The 21567-nt window shown below is 42.4% G+C and overlaps 1 protein-coding gene across 4 annotated transcripts in view; it reads right to left on the bottom strand.

The window, feature by feature from the left end:
* GGPS1 (geranylgeranyl diphosphate synthase 1) overlaps window positions 1–21567 on the bottom strand; it is a 63162-nt gene that overhangs the window by 32866 nt on the left and 8729 nt on the right. For all 4 annotated transcript variants that reach the window (XM_024198460.3, XM_024198461.3, XM_029911067.1 and 1 more), the window contains exon 2: window positions 19944–20034. In XM_024198460.3, the coding sequence (XP_024054228.1) occupies window positions 19944–20013 (70 nt within the window). In that variant the 5' untranslated portion in view covers window positions 20014–20034. The remainder of the gene's footprint in view (window positions 1–19943; window positions 20035–21567) is intronic.

Genomic DNA, 21567 nt, shown 5'->3' on the forward strand with positions numbered 1-21567 from the left:
TTCTGCCATTATAGGTTTTTCCTCCTAGTGAGAATGGTATGGTAGATCTCAGATCAATGAAAGCTACACTCAGACCTCAAGACTTCTGGAATATGCTGCTCAAACAGTTTCACTTTTGTTTTACTGCCTGTCCCTCCCTTCTCACATTTATTTCCAGACTTCTCCTTGTCCAGATCTATTCTGCCCCCAACAATCTTCTATTCATTGAACTTTTTGAAACTTTGCACTTTTAGAGAGAGGTAAGGGACTGACTCTCTGTACACAAATTTGCAGAGGGACAACAGGGTTGAGGTCTGTTATTTCTCACCTTTATATCAAGTATCAGAGGGGTAGCCGTGTTAGTCTGAATCTGTAAAAAGCAACAGAGGGTACCTGTGGCACCTTTAAGACTAACTCCCAATACTTCTGTTAGTCTTAAAGGTGCCACAGGACCCTCTGTTGCTCACCTTTATATATTATTTAAAAACATTTTTGCTGTTAATAAGCATGTTATCTCTGGAGACACAAATCCACAGTTTGAGAACTGAAAAACTTAGCATCTCTGATGGTATCTTCTAGACTGAGCACTGAGTCCCATTGGATAGATAGAAAGATTAACCTAAATAATCTATACAGAAGCCCCTGGAACCCCATAAAATTGGGTCCCTAATCCATGAACTATTGGAATTCGTTTACAAAACTTTTTAAACATTACATGAATATATTGTCTCAGACTATAGAATTAGAATTTATAATCCCTATTCCATGATGAGATATCTTTGAGCTATAATACATCTATCTTTAGATGGTTTTTTCCTCAAAAGAATCCAATTTAAATAAAAAAAAAGTTATTTTTTTTTTTAATTATTGATTTTTATCCACCCTGCTCAGTGCCTAAGTGGGATTTGTCAGAGACACAGGGGCAGAGGGAACCAGGCAGTGAGGGTCCGTGGTGGTGACAGGGCCAGCACCCTCCTCGGTGTTAGGGGTGCCCGGCATCCTTTGTCAGGCCAAGGGACAGGTCCCTCCTGACATGCCCCAAAGCCTGGCAGAAAAGCAAGCACTGAGTGAATCCAGTAGAGGAAGCCCTGATAGAGTATTACAAAAGACCCCTCCAGATTTCCCCTGCCACTCACTAAGGGCTTGGCTACACTCAGGACTTCACAGCGCTGCCGTGGCAGCGCTGTGAAGCACGAGTGTAGTCGCACCGCCAGCGCTGCAAGAGAGCTCTCACAGCACTGTATGTACTCCACCTCTCTGAGGGGAGTAGCTTGCAGCGCTGCGAGAGAGCAGCACTGCAGGCACTGATTACACTGGCGCTTTACAGCGCTGTACTCGCTGCGCTCAGGGGGGTGTTTTTTCACACCCCTGAGTGCAGCAAGTTGCAGCGCTGTACAGCACAAGTGTAGCCAAAGCCTAACTGTAGAACCTGGGAGGATTACTTGCCAGCGGAACAAAAGCATGCAACAGAGGATGGGATCTTTGCAACCTAGGTGGAGAGGGGTACTGGGAGAGGTGTTTTCCCAGGGATGTAAGAGGAAGTTAAAAAGGTAGCACTGTGGAGGAAGGACAGGACAGAGCCGAGAGCCAGCAGTACAGCCAGATCCTCCAAGGGCTCGAGAGGGACAAAGAGGCCCCCACCAAAAATGCTTTTCTCCACAACCTTGACGACTGCCTGAGATGGAGGCAATGTGGGGCCATAGTAGTGGCAGCAGCTAATAGAGGGATAACAGATGGCGATGGGACAGCAGGTGGGGCAGTGGCCACCTAGGTACATGGCCTGGGGGTGAACGGCAGATGTTCCCACAGCTGGTAAAAGGGACAATGGGGTTGAGATGGGTGGGAGATGTGGTAGCAGTAGCCACTGCAGATTTCTGGGCAGGGCTTGTACTTGCCATGGCCTTCCTTGCTGACTGAGGGGGCTCTGCCAGTGGTGATGGTTTGGCAGGGGAATCCCTGCCTGTGCCTTCTGCTACAGACCTGATAGTGCTGTTGATAGCCATGGGTAGGGCCCTACCAAATGTATGGACCATTGTGGTTAATTTCACAGCCATAGGATTTGAAAATTGGTAAATTTCATGTTTTCAGATTTTAAAATCTGAAATTTCAGTTATAACTGGGGGTCCTGACCCAAAAACAGTGTGTGTGTGTGTGTGTGTGTGTGTGTGTGTGTGTGTCACAAACCTGTTGTGGGGGGATGGGTCATGTGATTGCCACCCTCACTTCTGGACTCTGAAAGGCTCAACTTCCTGATTGGTAGATACAGGCATCTGAGACAGTTTTGTAGGGTAGTGCGCTCAATTGGTAGCCTCAAACTTGAGAGCCACAGCGTTAAGTTATCAAAAAAAAAGTGAAAAAAAGTTCTGGTTTCAAATGTCATTAATTGAATGTCAGCATGGAGCATCCAGCAACTGTGTCTTTCTTCAGTGCCTGTCTCTGTACTGAAAACACCTGAGTTTAGACCTTGCGCTCTCTGCATCCACAGAGTTTGTTGGAATTGTTAGACAGCGCTGAGCTAGCCTTGCAAGATGGGGGATTCTGCCTTCCACTGAGTTCCAAAACTGTAGCATAGGCAAACTACAGTCTGCTTCTTTTGCAATATTTTTGTAAGCAGGCATCTCCAGCCTACAATTCTTATCAAAGCCAGAAATTGCATTAAGTGAGTTTAAATCCACCATCAACAGATGCATTTGTGCAGAGTCAAAAATAGGCACTGTTTCTAGGAACCTTGCTGCAGGTTGTGAAACTTTTGAGCCATTTTTGCTACATCGCTTGACTCTTCCCCGTAGTAGTAGTATTGTTCTTGCATGTTCAGCGCAGCTCAGACACCTGCTGACCACGGGCATTTAACTCAGCATTGTCAGAGTGGTTTTCAATTTGACTGTGCTTCAGCCCAGAACAGTACGTACATCCATTACTTTGTTGTATGCTTGGTAGATTGTGACATGTCGAGATTCAAACCAAATGATTAAGTCCATGAGTCCTGTGGCATTCTTGGCAACAAACTGAACATCCTCTTTCAGCTGAGCATCGTTTAGAAAAGTGGACAGTTCTGTTAAAACCTGCGTTTTCGGTTTCGGTGTGTCAGCTCTTCTGAGACAAACTCAGACTAGTACTTCAGATGAGCTGCATGGTATTGGACAGGCCAAAACTGGGAATTCCAATGAGTAATTACTGGCTGGGCGGGGGGGACAGAATGCAATGTTTTTGTTCCCCAATTTCAGTCATGTTTGCAATGTGCTGCCTGTATTGAAGTTTGAGGTTAGGGCAGTGTTTAAATATCTTTTTAATGTAGCTGACCAGTTTATTACCTTTATCAAACTTGCATCTCCACAGCTCACTGACAAGAGAAATTATATGTGGATTACATGTAATATGGACAGCATTTTGCATCAGACCTCGGAGAAACGATTTGAAAAATTGTCACAAGTTGCATTGTCACTTATGAAAGTAGATACTTTGTCAAAGTTTGCACTGTTAACTACACTATACTTTCTCAAGCGATAATTAACAGCACCCTAATAAATGCTATCGGTGAGCACTGTTAGCTTTCTTGTCTATACATCTTTGGCCTTGTCAGAAATAAAAATCAAACAGAACATGCAGTACACAGTTGTCTTGCTTAATCGGTGGACTCATCCGAAATAATTGCAAAAGACTCACATGAGTTAATTTGACTTAATCACCTCAAAATGTGTAGCAAAAGCCTTTGGAAGGTAGTTCTGTTGTAGCTTATTCGCACTTAGTAAGCAAATTTTTGTACATTCCGTTGAATTAACTCATGCAGCTTTGGATGATCAAGTTTTCCAACGGTATATTAGCACTTGCAAATGCATGCACAAGTTCCATTCTAGCTAAATGACAGGTCTCAGAGCTCTGTCTTATAAAAGAGAGAAGATATTTTTTAAAAACCTTTTTGTTTACCAGCAATGCACTATCTGCAGCCCTCTTTTTGCTTTGATGGGTTTCCGAGTCTAAGTGGCACTGAACTGTTGCCCAATGTGTGAGATCCAGTGAAACATTGCAGCTTATACAAAATAATTTGGCTTCCAAATTCTTTAACGTGATCCGCTGCAGTAATCTTTGAGGTTTGATTTACTTTGAACACTCATTTTACAGTAATTGCACGTCTTCTGGTAGGCAATCAACTGAGATCACTGTATTACAATACCTCCCCAATGTCCATATCTACCAATCAGTGAGTTGAGCCCAGAGTGTGATCTGCTACTGTAAAGTGTCAATCAAAAAATTCTGTCAAGTGCCTCACCTTTCTTTTTATTAAAATAAGCTAATAATTGCATCTGGAAGGAGGGGCAGTTCCCTGTACAATATCCCCTCCCCAGGCAGCTGCAAAAGGAGGGGGACAGGAAGCGAATGGGGATGAGAGGGTGCGGGAGAGATACCCAAGAGCAGTCCTGCAGAGAAAGAGCAAGTCCTGTCCTACCCCATGCCTGGATTAAGCAACTAGGACAGTGGTTCTCAAACCTTTTTACTGGTGACCCCTTTCACATACCAAGCCTCCGAATGAGACCCCCCCCCCCTTTATGAATTAAACACTTAATACATTTAACACCATTATAAATGCTGGAGACAAAGTGGGATTGGGGTGGAGGCTGACAGCTCACGACCTTGCATGTAATAACCTCCCGACCCCTTGAGGGGTCCCAACCCCCAGTTTGAAACCCCCTGAGCTAGTAGCTCTCAGCTTGGGTGCTCCCAGCAGCACAGGGAAGATCAAACCCACCTCTTGGTGCCTCCTCCAGCTGCAGGAATCTCTGGGGCTGCTGCCCAGTCCCAGAGCATCCTGCAGCAGGGGGAGGCACCCAGAAGAGGGTCTGGTCTCCTTCCCCTCCACCCCCCAGTGGCTGTGCAGGGGGATGGACAAGTCCTGTCCCTCCCCAGACCAGACGAAGCTAGGAACCACCTTTGCTGGGGTGCTCCTAGCACCAGGGAGAGATACGATTTCACAGGGAAAGGCTTATTTCATGGTCCATGACCCGTTTTTCACGGCTGTGAAATTGGTAGGGCCCTAGCCATGGGGCAGCTGGAGAAGAAAGCCAAGGTAGGATGACAAAGGTGGCCAGGGATTCCCCCCCCTTCCCTCAGTCTCCCCCACCAGATAGACGAAGGTGCCAGAGCAGAAGACTCACCCATCGCTGGGGTCCACCCTCAAGCGACGGTGGTAAGAACAGCCACTGGAGTGGGGGGGGGGCAGGGGGAAGAATATAAAAAGGGGTGAGGGTAGGGAAAACAGATGTTACCCACTCCTCTCCATGGGGCTGCACATGCGGGGAGGAGAGAACTAATGGAAACTGGAAGGAGTAGTCAAACAAATGAAAGGGAGATTGGAGATTACAGTTGGCACTGGGGTGGAAAAAAAATCCCAGCTCTTCGAGCTGCACTGTAGGGACTGTATAAGTAAGTGGGTGGGGGTGGGGTGCAATGATTGGTGAGATAACACAAGGGCAGGGAATGCACAGTACATGGGGCGAGTGGGGCCAGCTGAAGCAGTAGGTAACAAACAGCAAGGGAATAGCTCAGGCAATGAAATGTGGGAGAGAGGGGATAACAAGAGGACTATGTGACGTGTGTGTGGGAGGGGGAAGATCAGGAGCAGTGAACCGTAAGCGGGGGACTTGTGGACAAGCAGGGGGAGAAGAGGGCCCATTAGCCCAACAGAGTGAGGGAAATCTGAGGAGGAGCACATGCGCACCCACGTGAACTTGCCTAGTAGGTAGGTGGTTACTGCAGCCCCAAGGCAAGTGAAGACAGGCAGGTGGTGAGCAGACTCAACGGGGGTGTGGACAGAGGGCTCCAACATAGCTCCTCCTGCCCTCCCAGCAGCAACGGAAGAAGCCAGCAAGCAGCCTCTTTCTCCAGCAGCAATGGGAAAAGGAAGTCCGTCCACAGTGATAAGCACATCCAGGAGCGCTGCCAGCTTTTTTGCCGCCCTAGGCAGCAGAAGGTCCCACCCCCGAAATGCCGCCTCCGACAGAGGCAGCGGAAGGTCTGACCGCCACGGTTGCCGGCCCCCCAAATGTTAGTGCCCTAGGCGACCTAGACGGTCGCCTAATGGGTTTCGCCGGCCATGTCACTTTTCACAGGTGGTCACTAATTCTGTGTCCAAACTGATAGAGTCTTACTTGCAGGAGTTTTGGCACTCACAGCTGTAAATGAAGTCAATGGAGCTGTGGCTTTGAACACAAAATGCCATATAATGCTAAGTACTCCAAAAAAAGTCAGGTCTTAACTGTGTCAAACTGGGCACCCAAGTTTAGTTGATACTGTTAACTTTAAGCTTTCTGTGCTTCAACTTGCCATCTGTAAAATAGGGATACTACTACTCCCTTTCCCCACCCCTATCTCACAGGGAAAATAAATTGATCAATGTTTGTGAAGCACTCAGGTCTTACACTGATGAGCACCATGGAAGAGCCCACGATGACATAATTCTGTACTGGAAGAAGGGTTTGAATAATGTGCTGTAAATAAAAAAAGACCTAGAGTCACATATTGAACAATGAGAACAAGAAGATATTGAACACCACAGTGGACACATCATCCTGTTCACTAAGCCAGGCAATCACATGCAGGAGAAGGAGCGTGTTCAGTGTGCACAGAATCTTTGGCAATTTTAGCAGCTAAAATCTTAAAGAGCTCTATGACGATGTGTAAACAGGTTTTCCCAAAGGCTTCTAACTTGGCCAAGTTTGGGTGGATTTTCAGAGGATCAGTAAGAGGCACATCCCTGACACAAAAGCCATCCACCAGCCAAAATTTTAAGTCCCTGCTCCAAAGCATGTGGGCATTAGAGTTTCTCAGAAAAGTAAATCAGAATTTTTTGAAATGGTAGAAAAGCATATTTTTCCTTAGCCTTGTTCTCAAACAGGTGAGTTGTTTTGCCCTGAAATTTAAAAACAAAAAACTTTAGCCTGAAGTACACAATTTCAACCCAAATGGCTTAAGTTTTGACAAAAAATAAGCAACTGAGAACAGTCTTATAATGGGAAATGTTGGGCAACTTTAGGTAGTGCTACCATACCAGCCCCACCATAAGTAGATCCCCATAAAAGTAGATCTGATACTCTTAAAATCCTTCACAAAAAAGGTAAAATATCAAAGGTTAGTATGACTAAAAAGTTGTCCAGAGCACTTTTGAAGTATGTTTCATTTACTTTGTAGTCTGGAAGCCAGCGATTATGCCAAGGGGTAGCTGGCACCTCCCCCAAAAATAGTTATTTCTACCCCTTCTGCCTGAAGAAGCAGAATAGTAAGGGAACAAACCGCTTCTGCTGCTGTGGTATACAAGGTGTGACTGTGGAAGTGATTGTTTGTATTTCACTAAACAAGTACTTCCTTACCTCAGAGAACAGGAGACTGCTGCTGAAATGCACAGCCTATAGGACACACACACCATCTGAAGTGATATTTCAACTAATGACCATTCCTGCATCCCTGCTTGATTGGGGAATATCCCTGAAAGCTATGACGCTGCAATTCAGACAGAGGCACCCTGTCTTCCTCTCCCCACCCCAGCAAACAGAAGCAGGAGGAGTTAGCTGGGAGGGACGCTGCTCTCAGCCTGGCCAGATCCCTTAGGTACTGGGCCAGGGCCAGGCCCAGGCCAGTCCACATGCAGGGGGGCAGGTGCAGTTACACCTACCCACCACTAGCCCAAAACAGTAGCTTGCAAGAGGGGCCTGGGACCCACCTGTGACACCCTTATTTCTGTATACAACTGAAAAAATATCAAGTGATCATTGACAATTTCAGAACTTTCCTGAAAACAAAATGCAAAGAAAAGCAGCTACTCTAAAATTTGCAACGACTCACCCTCAACTTCAGAAACAGGCCTAACTTTGGAAAAGCCAGCAGGAGAGTGCTCTACCAGCATAACCTCTGAACTCTGTACCTTAGGTTATGTCTACACTACAGTCGGGATCAACGCTCGGAGATCAATCCACCGGTGGTCGATTTAGCTGGAGTTGCGTTGCATAGGTTGACTTACCGTGGTAGTGTAAACATAGCCTTAGATAATGACAAAGGTGGTATCGTAGAAGAATCTGAAGTAGAACATTCAGCATCAGATTCACCACCAGATGAAGACGACGTGGAAGGAAATGACTGGGTAATATGGTGAACAGAAAGCTGAAATGGAACCCACTTGATAACAAGGTCATCCCAGGGAATAAGATTCCATCAGGAACAAGTGATATTGTGCAAGTTGTATCTGATGGCCCAAAGCAACCATACCTAAGATCTTATCCTCAAATAAAATACAAGAACGAGTGGAAGCAGTTTCAAAAGAGCAGCTTCGTTTATGTTCATGGATTGAATATAGCAAAATACCAAATGCAGCTTACTGCTTCCCATGCACATTTTTTCCAACCTCCACTGCTGTAGAAAAAAATCTGTTTATTGGTAATGGATTCAGCAATTGAAAAAAAGCTCTGGCAAAGGATAGAGGATTCTAACAGGATGAAAATAGAATCACAAGAGCTGTCAAGTGGTATAGGTAGGCTTCATTCGAAGATATTCAGTCAAAAGATGGTCTTTCAGTTCAGTCACAAATTACTGACACATTTGATTTACTGCAAGAGAACTGCATGTATATCAAAGTTGTGGTAGATGTCCTGCAACTCACTGCAGTCTGGGGGATTGCTCAAAGAGAAAGCAGCAATGACAAGGGCAACTTCCTGGAGCTTCTGACTAACAGCCAAATACAATGATGTGTTAAAGAAAACAAAGTGAATCATGCAATGCAAAATACACCCATTCATCAATACAATATGAAATCATTCAACATTCCTGACAATATATTTGAATGCATAAGCCAAGAAGTGAAAGAGGCTAATATTTTCTCTATATTGGTTGACAAAATTAAGGATGTTAGCAAAACAATTGCATTGCGGTATTATTTGCATAGCACTGTATGACAGATTTTTTGGTTTCCATCCTGCCAAGTCACTTGATGCAAAGTCCTTAAATATGTGAAGAACACATTGTCAGTGTGGTATTGATATACAGAACTGCATTTCTCAGACTTACGATGGTGCCAATATTATGAGTGGAAATTTTAGGGTGCGAGTTCCTACGGGAAGAAGTACAGCAAACATTGCACATTCACTGTTTCAACCACAGGCTCAATTTAATTATTGTTAATGTATGCAAAGAAAACAAAACATTGGATATTTCCCCCCCCCCCCCATCCTGGATCAGATATACTTGCTAAATTCATAACCTTTCAAAAGGAAGTACAATCCAAACAAAGTTTTGGAATTGAAGTTGTGACACTCAATGGGTATAACAAGTTTCTGCTTGTAATGCCGTGAAAAAGACAGTTTAATCCATTCTCGTGTCACTAGCAGTATCAAGATATGTCAAGAGGTGACAGGGCAGTGGATGCACAAGGTGTTAGTGCAGACTCTGACTAAGAAGTTGAATTTTCCTTCACATCCAAAGGAGGACAATAAAGTTACCTGACTACTTGCAAGCAGCTGAGTGTGACTTGTCTCAGGTATGCTTATCTATGAACACTAATATCAGTGAATTTCTGAACATGAGTGATTTGGAAGATGCATCTGAAGAAATATGGAATCAAGCCATTACAATCGCTTCAGAAAATTATTTCAAGCTACCTGAAGTTTGGGGACTACATAGCTGTGTATGAATTGTGAGAGACTAGGTGGGATTATTCCTCCATCTAGTGCTGCCTGTGAGAGAATATTCTGATGCCTTCCATATGTGCAAGATCACCTGAGGAACTGCATGACAAGTGATCGGCTAAGGGACTTGGCTGTCATGGCTACTAAAAAACAAAGTTGAAGTCTCTTGAACTGAAGAGTGCTGTCAACAGATTTGCTGCTGCTCACAACAGGCACATCAAGCTTAAGAAGGTAAATAAATTGTCAGACATTTATCCCCATTCTATAAAGTATGTGTAATAAAATCCTTGCTCCCCCAATAATGGCTCGTCACCCCTTTGCTCCCTGAACTACTTATACTAGAGTTGCCCCTGCTGGAAACATATGTAATTCTGTCGACATATTAATGATAGAAAGGTAAAAGGTGTCATTTGATTGAAATTATGATTGTTGATTTTTTTTTTTTAAAACCAGTTATATCACCTTCCATGGGGTGGGGGTGGGAGTGGGGAGAATGAGACCCATCTCTACCCCAGCTCCAGGTCCTTCTGTTGGTGGGAATTGATATAAGGTCATTGGAAATGGACTGACTACAGTTTCATTTGAAAGCTTTCTCTCATGAACACAATGGTACTAAACATGACAAACCTAGAACAATTACATAGATATAGATGAGAAAATGTTTCAAAATGAATGTTTTTTAAATTATACTTTACTGCAGGCACAAACACAGTTAACACAATACTGTCAGTTGAGGGCCACAGTTTATCAGTTAATGCTCAGAACATGACACCATATATATATTTTAAGATATTATCATGGAAAGAGTGCTTTAAGTTTATTTGCGATCAGTAAAAGAAGCAATTCAGTGGTACTGATTATCAGCTTAGTATATTATGCCAAGAGTTGTAATGAGGCACTAGCTAAAATATCAGCATCCAGCTAGAAGTTAGTAGAATCCATCCAAACAGTATGCACAATTACATAAAACATACATTTAATAATTACAATCTCAAAAGAATTTAAAATGTCCTATCATTTTTAAGCATCACTGGGAAGATGGAACACTGACTAGTAGCTGAATCTTTAGAGAATGCCACTCCAAAAGACCTGGTTAAAAACAATGCTTGGTGGCACATCATATGCTACAACAAGCATACCCACAAACTGAATTTGGAAGGTTGGAAAGGAAGTACATTGAGCATCTGGGAAAAAGTTGAAGATGTCGGGCAAGTGCTAGCTGTGGGCGAGGCTTGCCTTATACTAGGTCTCATGGCATGATTTTCAAGAGTAACTGCTTCTTGAAGGCAACCATTAAGCACACTTTCAACATGTGTAACAGGTGAGAAACAGCATGAAGCAGTCACTCTAAGGGCTAGTCTACACTGGGGGGGGGCGGGAGATCGATCCAAGATACTTCGACTTCAGCTACGCTATTCGCGTAGCTGAAGTCGAAGTATCTTGGATCGAATTACATGGGGTCCAGATGGCGCGGGATTGATGGCCGTGGCTCCCCCGTCGACTGCGCTACCACCGCTCGCTCTGGTGGAGTTCCGGAGTCGACGGTGAGCACGTTCGGGGATCGATATATCGCGTCTTAACAAGACGCGATATATCAATCCCGGATAAATCGATTGCTACCCGCCAATACGGCGGGTAGTGAAGACGTACCCTTAGCAAGAGCACTGCACAGAAAGTAAAGTTAAGTGAGGATATTGATTCAAAGACACCCACACATACAATGAATATCACATTGAGCACATCAGGAATATATGTAATATGTTGCATCAAGAAGGTAAAAGTAAACACTCTGATTTTACAACTGTAAACTGTATGACTGAGCTGGAGTTTATGAATTACCTTGCAGAGGTTCTAATGGGGATAGGGGAAGTGATGGCGATGGCCAATGCACAGGCTATGTATAGAAAAATGTGGTTTGAATGGGAGTGAAGAACAAATGCTAAACAGAAAAGTTCTTGAAGACTCAAGATTAACTATGGATATGGACATAATTTTTAGCAATCCTATCTACTGAAATAAGTCACAGTGCATATTCTTAAGAGCTGCAAAAGACATGCAGCTATCAAAAGCAGAAGGCACTTAAGTCAACAATAATAGAGATCATTTGCAGCTGCTAAATTTTTACAGAAGTTTTTTGTCCTACAGTAAGTTGGAGTTTCAGGGATCCATAGCTGATGTCAACCCTGAAAAAAAAAAAAATAGTGACATGTACTTCAACTGGTGCATCAGTGGTCACAGGGACTTCAGCATCAGCATGAGGAGCACAAGGCTGTCACTTTAATGGAAAGCTTCACATATGAGTGCTTAACTGAAAAGCAGATTTCCAAAACGTATATGACAACTATGTGACATGTGTAATCTACCTTTACAAATGGCTGTTGGTTTAACAATTCATTCCAAAACCCACAGAAAATTCCTCGTGAAGCTTATGCATATATTGGGTCCTCCACTGACCACAACAAAGTGTTCCACATGGAGACTCCAACTGCAAACGAGGTTATTTGCCACATGGAACTGAATGAAGGTTTCTATATTCTCTCAGACTTTGTCAAAGGTAGATCTATATTTTGTGCTGCCAATAATTTAAAGTTCCTCAAAGGTACAGCAGATGGCAATGGTACCCTTTGTGCTATTGTTATGGTCTGCTACCAGGAGCATATTAAGAGAGACTAGTCTCAGCCTCAAGTGCTGTCTGGACCAGCAAAGAACCACTCCCTGAAGGAGCTTCATGATTCACTTTCCTACCAAAGGGTACTCCTAAGGGAATTCTGCATCAAAAAAATTATGCAGAAGTCTGCAAATTTTATTTTTCAATAAATAAATGTGGAGGCTTCAACATGGTAGTGGGGAGCACAGGCCACTGGCTGCACAATGGGGGATCTGGATGCACGTGAGTTCATTGGGTTGGGGTTTCCAGGTGCAGAATCCCATTGCCCCTGCAAGGGTTCCAGGTGAAGGTGGTTCGGGCTCAGCAGGGGGGAAAATGGGTATGGGGGCTCAGCGAGAAGGGGTTCGAAGGCCCTGATTAAACAGGGGAGCTCCAGCTACTGCCAAGCGGATGCTGGGCTCCTGCTTCCCCCCATTCCTCTATCCCCCTTCCTTCCCAACTGCCTCCTCCCCTCACCCACCCCAGGCATTCTGTTGTACAGAAAACAGGATGGCTCACAGCACACAGAAGAACAGCATTAGTACCACAAGACGGCATCCAACTGTAGAGTCAACTAGCCATAGGGGAACCCTTGTCCACCTGGGCAGCTCTGTGCTTGCAGAAATGGGGGGCAGCGACATGTGACCCTGTGTGCCCCCCCACCTCTCCTCTTTAGAGGGGCTATGCCCCCGGGCGTCCCGAGCTACTTGTGGAGATTTACCTCTGCCAGCTGCCCTGGGCACTGGAAACCATGCCAGTGTGTAACTGCTTTGCATCTTCCCTTTGCTTCCCCATCATTTTCTGTGGGGAAGCAAAGAAATCTGCAGGGGGACATGAATTCTGCATGCACACAGTGGCCCCGAATCCCCCCAGGAATAAAGGTCCAAAAATTCTAAAGTAAGTCATCCAGCTTTCAATGAAACAGTAATTAAATTAGCTATAGTAGAGCTTTCCCCATTCACTAACCTTGACCTAACTTGATTAGTGCGCAAAAGTAGGATGCACTCCAGAAATGAAAAAAATCATTCAGTATGGCTTCCATCGAAGAGCCAGAAGATGTACCCTCAAGTGATCCGGTCACCCAGGACATACCATACTGCACCATTTCAGGAGAAAGGTAGATTGCAACTTGGTCAGCCTTTAAAACTCAGCACCACATGAGGTGCCAGAGTAAAAGACTCATATATGCATCCTGCCAACCATAACTGCTAGCCTCATTGATTGCTCAGGTCACTCAGAAGAATCGTTACTAACAAGGGGTGCGTTCGCAAGTTATCAAGTAACGGAATGACACTGGGTGACTGAGCGCATGCAAAATTACCCTCCTTTCTCAGGCATACATGAGTCTTGGAGAATGGACTGATCACACCATTTATGTATGAAATACCATGAGCTCACAAATAAATCCTTCAGCTAATCAAATGCTCTTATGCAAATACCAGATGCTCACTAACCTGCATGTTTGGCAAGCAACCTACTTTGTACAGAAATTTGCAAGTGCAGTGCGGACAAAGATCAGTGTGATGTTTTAGCAGCGATGCCCTTGATAGAGAGGACACTGATGACTACTTTGATGAATAAATGTTTTCAATCCTCCATGTCAAGGCTGACTTCCCTAGGATTAGCCAAGACCACTGTGTTTATGTAACCAATACACTGCTGTGTTAAAGTAGAACTAAAAATGTTGATTTTTAAAATTTCTCAAATATCTACATACTTGTTCTAGGTTTGTCATATTTGGTACCATGGAGTTTATAGGAGAAAGTGCTTTTGAATGAGACTCCTCTGAACCCATTTCCGACAACACTATCATCAAAATTTTCACCAGCCGGAGGATGCAAAGCTGGAAGGAGTAGGGGGAAATTCTTCCCCTTCCATGCCACAAAGGAGGACACCATGGAAATAATCATTTTTACAGATCAAATGACAAATCCCTTTCCTTTAAACCCTCATTCCATGGGTGAGGGATAGACTATACTATGCTCCCAGACTATTGTTATATCAGTGTGTTGTACAGAGTACAAGTGGAATCATATATACACATAAATAAATAAAAGAAACATACTTTATCAGACCTGCAGTCCACTTAATCCTGTATTCTGCAGTGGCTGGGTCCAGATGCTTCACAGAAAGATGCAAGAAACCAAACAGAAGTGGGATTAGCTGCACCTCATGAAGATCTCAACCTAGTCTCTGGTATTTAGAGAGAAACCCTGAGCCATGAGGTTCTCTCTTCCAAAACTCTAAAAGAAGAGCAACTAAAGACCTCTGGATATTCTGGTTATCCATATAATTGTCCAAAACTTCTTTGAAACCTTCTTGTCCTCAGTGACATCCTGTGGCAATGAGTTTCACAGTAATTACATACCAAGTGAGAAAGCATTTCCTTATCATTATAGAATGTCACATTTCAATTTCATTGAATGCCCATTTGTTTTAAGAGACCAGGACCTTCTGTTCTCCTGATCTACCTTCTCTAGATTTGTTATATCCATTCTAGTCTAAGGTAAACAATCCCTGATGTTTCAGTCTTTATGTGAGAGGTTTTCCATACCCCTAATCATTCTCATTAACTTTCTTTGACCTCCCTCCTTTAAGATGCAGTGATCAGTACTGAAAGTATTCTAGATAAGGGCATCAACGACTGATTTATAGTGCTATTACATTTTCTGAATTGTTTCCCATCCCATTCCTTACACATCTTAACATTGCCTTTTTGATTGCAGCTGCACATTGATCAGAAATCTTTATTGAGCTGTCTATAATGATGTCAAGTTTCTTTCCAGACTGGATATTGTTTAGAACTCTCTAAGGTACATGAGTAGTATTCCGCACATTCCTAAGTGTGCATTACTTTTCAATTTATCAACATTGAACATCTGGCACTAAGTTGCCCATTCAGCTAGGTTGGTTAGGGTCCCTCTGAAGTTCTTCTGTGTTCTCTGGACTTGACTAACCTAAATAACTGTCATCTGAAAGAGTTTTCTACCTCACCATGCATCCTTCTTTCCAGAAGATTATTAAAGTGTATGGTAACACAAAAGAAAGGAGGTAGCAAAGGAGATGCACAAACGGAGAAGTGCCACTCTGCATATTTCTTCCATGCTACAGTAGAACCTCAGAGTTATGGACACCTTGGGAATGGAGGTTGTTCGTAACTCTGAACAAGACACGATGGGATGCTCCTCAGGACAGACTGCTTGGAGCAAGGGCTCACAGCTCTGCCTGGAGAGTGGGAGAGGGCAAAGGAAACTAGTTCTAGCCCCCTGGGCTGCAAGGGTGATGAGGCACCCGGGGGCACTGCAGCATCAGTGGGCGCACAGTGCAGGCTGTGGCCCTTTAAAACTGAGCTGCTCCTCCAGAGTGTAGCGTGCAGGCAGGAGCTCGGGCTTCAGCAGCTTACATTCCAGGCCAGGTTTCAGTAGCAACTTGGGAAGTTTATTTCCCAGGCTCTGAGCTTGCATACTTCTCCCCCTTCCAGCCAGGGTGGGGAAGAGAGGAGAAAACAGCATTCACCACCTCTTATCTGTAAGTGGCTGCCTTGCACTGTGGCAAAAAAGGGGGTGGGGGTGGGGACAGGCAGCCCAGATGTGCCTACCTTTAAGATGCAATACAGACACAGTACAGTACAATATTTGCTGGTTTTGTCTCTGCTGATAGCTTACTTCCGGTTCTCCATTATGTCCAGTTGACCGGTCAGTCTGTATCTTTAAGGTTCGACTGAACTCTGCTAATGTCACTGACAAAACCATGCATCTCTTCCATGGATAGAGGACTGCAATCTCAGATGGGTCAATCCCTCATCTTTCTAAAGTACAGAATATGCTTAAACTTTAAAAAAGGAATTACTAGTAACATCCCCTACAGATCTCGGTCATAGCCAAGACCATATGCCCCTCTACATAGATGGGGATAAAAAAAGATGTTATATCGGTTTACACTCTAGAGATGACCCCTTAGAAGTGTTCTCTTTTGAAACACCCTTCTGTCAATCTCGAAAGTATTATAATGATAATAAATGAGGTCAGAAAAATGGACAGTCCATTTCATAGCCAAAAATGTACAGGGTGAAATAAAGACATCACAGTAGAACCTCAGAGTTACGAACACCTTGGAAATGGAGGCTGTTGATAACTCTGAAAATGTTCTCCTGGGTGAATACCCACTTCGTCAGATGCATGTAGTGGAAATTTCAAGAGGCAAGTATAAATATGCAGGCAAGAATCAGTCTAGAGATAACAAGGTTAGTTCAATCAGGGAGGATGAGGCCCTCTTCTAGCAGTTGAGGTGTGAACACCAAGGGAGGAGAAACTGCTTTTGTAGTTGGCTAGCCATTCACAGTCTGTTTAATCCTGAGCTGATGGTGTCAAATTTGCAAATGAACTGAAGCTCAGCAGTTTCTCTTTGAAGTCTGGTCCTGAAGTTTTTTTGCTGCAGGATGGCTACCTTTAAATCTGCTATTGTGTGTCCAGGGAGATTGAAGTGTTCTCCTACAGGTTTTTGTATATTGCCATTCCTAATATCTGACTTGTGTCCATTTATCCTTTTACTGGCAACTTCTCTTCTCCTTCCCTACTTCAACCAGAAATAGCTGATAGTCACACTGGAATTATATGTGTTACACAGATTATAACTGCTGCACTCGTAGGGATTAACAATGAAGTTCACCATAACCAAAGGGAAGTTTCACTACAAGACCCTGCCTACGTCAGATATTTGGCATGCTAAAGAACCATCTGTACCCAGAGTATGCCTATTAATGCCACTTGACCACATCTAAAATTTCTCCCAAGTATGCACAGGCATTCACATCATTTTCATTAGACTTACTTTTAGTCTTCAAGAGAGTTCACAGTACAAACTGGATGGAAGTCACTGCTGTAATGTTTTACTATTTCCTTCCTATATGGGACTAGTCACTGCTTTGGTGGTGTCTCAGATTTATTTTCTATACTTCACTGCTCAGGGATGAAAGCTACAGAAGCCACTTACCTGTACACACACCACAACATATGCTATGGTGTTGATTTGTGAGTTATTGTCCTAGTGATCAGCTTCCTTCTGCCTGAATTGTTACCATGTCTCAGAGGAGGCCCTCCTCTGAACATACTACCAGCTGGCCTGAGACCAATATACAACCCCCGGCAGACCATCTGGGGAGATTAAGTGACCCAGAACAGCAGAAATTGGTCCAAAGGAAAATTCTGGTGTATGGCCAACTGTTTAAGCAGCATGCTGAGAAGGGCGTAACTGAGAAACTAACAGTACAGAGAGATCAAAAGGTCCAAATACACCAAGGCACCAGTCAACAGTAGGCTCAGGATTGACTATGTCCATTTCACAAGAGCTGGACCAAGTCTTTAGCACTTTCCGTTTCACCAACCAGAGATATATTGGACCAGTGGCTCTTAACCTTTCCAGACTATTGTACTCCTTTCAGGAGTCTGATTTCTCTTGCATACCCCCAAGTTTCACCTCACTTAAGACCTACTTGCTTACAAAATCAGGCATGAGTGTCACAGCACACTATTACTGGGGGGGGACTGCTTACTCTCTCATTTTTGCCATATAAAAATAAAATGTACATAAACAAATTTTATGAAATTTTAGTTTGTACTGACTTCACTAGTGCTTTTTATGTAGCCTGTTGTAAAATTAGGGCTGTCAATTAGTTGCCGTTAACTCACGCAATTAACAAAAAAATTAATCGCTATTAAAAATGATTAATAGCAGTTTTAATTGTATTGTTAAACAATCGATACCAATTGAAATATATTAAATATTTTGGATGTTTTTCAAATATATTGATTTCAATTACAATGCAGAATATAAAGTGTACACTGCTCACGTATTTGATTACAAATATTTGCACTTTAAAAACAAAAGGAACAGTATTTTTCAGTTCACCGCATACAAGTATTGTACTGCAATCTCTTTATGGTGAAAGTGTACCTTACAAATGTAGAAAAAAAATAACTGCACTCAAAACCAAAAAAAAAAAAGTAAAACTTTAGAGCCTACAAGTTCACTCAGTCCTACATCTCGCTCAGCCAATCACTCAGACAAATAAGTTTGTTTACATTTACGGGAGATAATGCTGCCCACTTCTTGTTCACAATGTTACCTGAAAGTGAGAACAGGCGTTCGCATGGCACTTTTGTAGCCGGCATTGCTAGGTATTTACATGCTAGATACGCTAAACATTCGTATGCCCCTTCATGCATTGGCCACCATTCCAGAGGACATGCTTCAAAGCTGATGGTGCTTGTTTAATAAATGTGTTAATTAAAATTTGTGACTGAACTCCTTGGGGAGAATTGTATGTCTCTGGCTTTATTTTACCCGCATTCTGCCATATTATCCGAGACTACTATAACATGAAATATGACTCAGCACATGATATTCATTTTTAAGAACAGTTTCATGGCAGATCTGACAAAATGCAAAGAAGGTACCAATGTGAGATTTCTAAAAACAGCTACAGCACTCGACGCCTTTCAAAATCTGAGAGGGACGAGGTGTGGAGCTCCACAAGTCTTAAAAGAGCAACACTCCGATGCAGAAACTACAGAATCCCAACCACCAAAAAAGAAAATCAACTTTCTGCTGATGGCATCTGATTCAGATGATGAAAATGAACATGCACCAGTCTGCACTGCTTTGGATTGTTATCGAGAAGAACCAGTCATCAGCAGGGACGCATGTCCTCTAGAATGGTGACTGAAGCATGAAAGGACATGAATCTTTAGCACATCTGGCATGTAAATATCTTGCGACGCCGGCTACAAAAGTGCCATGCGAACACCTTTTCTCACTTTAAAGTGACACTGTGAACAAGAAGTGGGCAGCATTATCTCCTGCAAATATAAACAAACTTGTTTATCTGAGTGATTGGCTGAATGAGAAGTAGGACTAAGTTGACTTGTAGGCTCTAAAGTTTTACATTGTTTTGTTTTTGAGTGCAGTTTTTTTTTTTTTACATAATTCTACATTTGTAAGTTGCACTTTCACCATAAAGAGATTGCAGTACAGTACTTGTATGAGGTGAACTGAAAAATACCGTTTCTTTTGTTTTACAGTGCAAATATTTGTAATAAAAATAGAAAGGGAGCACTGTATACTTTGTATTGTGTTATAATTGAAATCAATATTTGAAAATGTACAAAACATCCAAAAATATTTAAATAAATGGTATTCTATTATTGTTTAACAGTGTGATTAATCACAATTACTTTTTTTAAATCGCTTGACAGCCCTATGTAAAACTAGGCAAATATCTAGATGAGTTGATGTACCCCCTGGAAGACCTCTGTGTATTCCCGAGATTCTCAACCAGGAGTATGTGTACCATTGCATTAGACAGTATATTGGTTCCTTACAATGGAGTGGTGAGGGGAGGGGGAAGAACCATTTCTCTGAATTGGACAGGTCAGAGGGACAATCTCAGAAGTGCTAGATTTCTCCTAGTCTAGTCCTAGTGGTTAGGATTTTCTAAATAGAAAATTCTGCTCCTTTCAATAAAAGAATTAAACTGCTCAGAATCAAATTCTATACAAGTCAAGACTGGACAGAATTGTCCTCTACTTATTCTTTTGAATTTGATCACTCTCTGAAAACAAGTAAACACAACAAAATGGTAAAAGGACACTTGCCTGGCAGTTGAAGTAAATACTTGTATGGCTCTAAAAGAATTCTTTCAGATGTTTCTTCCATTCCCTCCATTTCAAGAAGCAGTGTTTCACTCTGTCAAAGAAAGGAGATTTCTTACTACCACAATCAATGTTAGAGAATTAAAAATATATATATATAAAAATATAAAATGGAAGCCAGCCCCTAATTCTAAGAAAGAAGGGAAGAGATAAGCATGCTTAAGGGATTTAGGACAAAGGCCCACTTAAAAAGTGTTGCTTGAAAGAAAACCATCGCTTTCTAACCATCACTGGCTTTACATTACAAAATAAAGTCGGCTTGCTGTTGCTTTATATACTTTAACCAGCACGTTTTAAAAACAGGGGAACTTGTTTTGATTTTTGAGAAAGCAAAAACCATTTAAACTGAAATTCATTATAAACAATTTTAAAATCTGCTTTGATGTTCGGGTCTTTAGACATTTTAGATATTCTGGCAAATGGGTATTTAAAAAACTAGCTAATAGAATCCCACACAACTATCAAGCACCATTATGTAGATATTTCTAAAAGTTAGAATCAGAATAATTCAAATTCTAAACACATGTTTATGTCCAGGAACGAATACACACAATACACAAGTTTACTATAAGCTTCTGGATTAAAAATAAAACAGACAAACTGAATTTTTAAGGCATATTTTAAAACACTCGAAATTTTTGGCTTATTTATTCTTTCATATTTGTTTTAAAATTCATACCATTATGCCTGCTATGTCCTATTCTTTTATATCCGTTTAAGTGTTTGATTCTCTTTATCCTTGTTTTTTCTATCATGTATTCCATTTGTGTCTCAAGTTCTCTTACTGCCAATTATGGATTTGTCTATATATCTCATTCATCTTCTAATGTTCATTTCTCAGTTCATGTTCTCTCTCTCAGGTTCTCCATTTGTGACTTTTTTCAGATTTTTCTGTAATCCATTTTCCTTCCTCTCACCTCTAACCTTTCTTGCTGCACTGCAGATGCAGCAGCTCAAAACTCAATGCTTTTAATGTCATCTGAAGACTCGAGCTGCAGTGGTAGTATGAAGTTTCATTTTACTTCAGCAGCAGCCCTTGCCTGTTTAGAAGGCATCTTGCAAGGAGTGTTTTGCCTTAACAGTTGAAGAATGTCCTTGGCTACCAGCCAAAAACCCTGCTGCTAGATTTATAAGTGTAATGTACTCATTTTGAAAATAGGCATATGAAGGAGAGTGATCAAAATTTTTGCTAAAATGTAACTTTATTCCATTTACTATTTCCAGACCGTTTTCCTAGATGACTCTTGGTAACAGTTTTCTCCACATACACAGGAAAGACTTGTATTACAAAAAACATAAATTAAACACTTAATGTAGCGCAGCCTCCTTAACAGTTAGTTAATTTATGGGTAATCCAGACTGCAATACCCTTCCTCACACTGAACAGAGTACCTTGCAACATTAGTCGCACCAAATTCAGTGGGACTACTTGCGAAGTAAGAATATCACAATCTTACCCCAAAATAAGGATGGAATTGGGTAAAGAAATAGAGACTAGGGGGAAAAAAAAGACAAAGGGAGATCCTGGAAAGGTGAGAAACAATTCTATGAACTGCATTATGTGATG

This window comes from Terrapene carolina, unplaced genomic scaffold (genome assembly GCF_002925995.2).
Source record: "Terrapene carolina triunguis isolate 2854851 unplaced genomic scaffold, T_m_triunguis-2.0 Scaffold85, whole genome shotgun sequence".
Lineage (NCBI taxonomy): Eukaryota > Metazoa > Chordata > Testudines > Emydidae > Terrapene > Terrapene triunguis.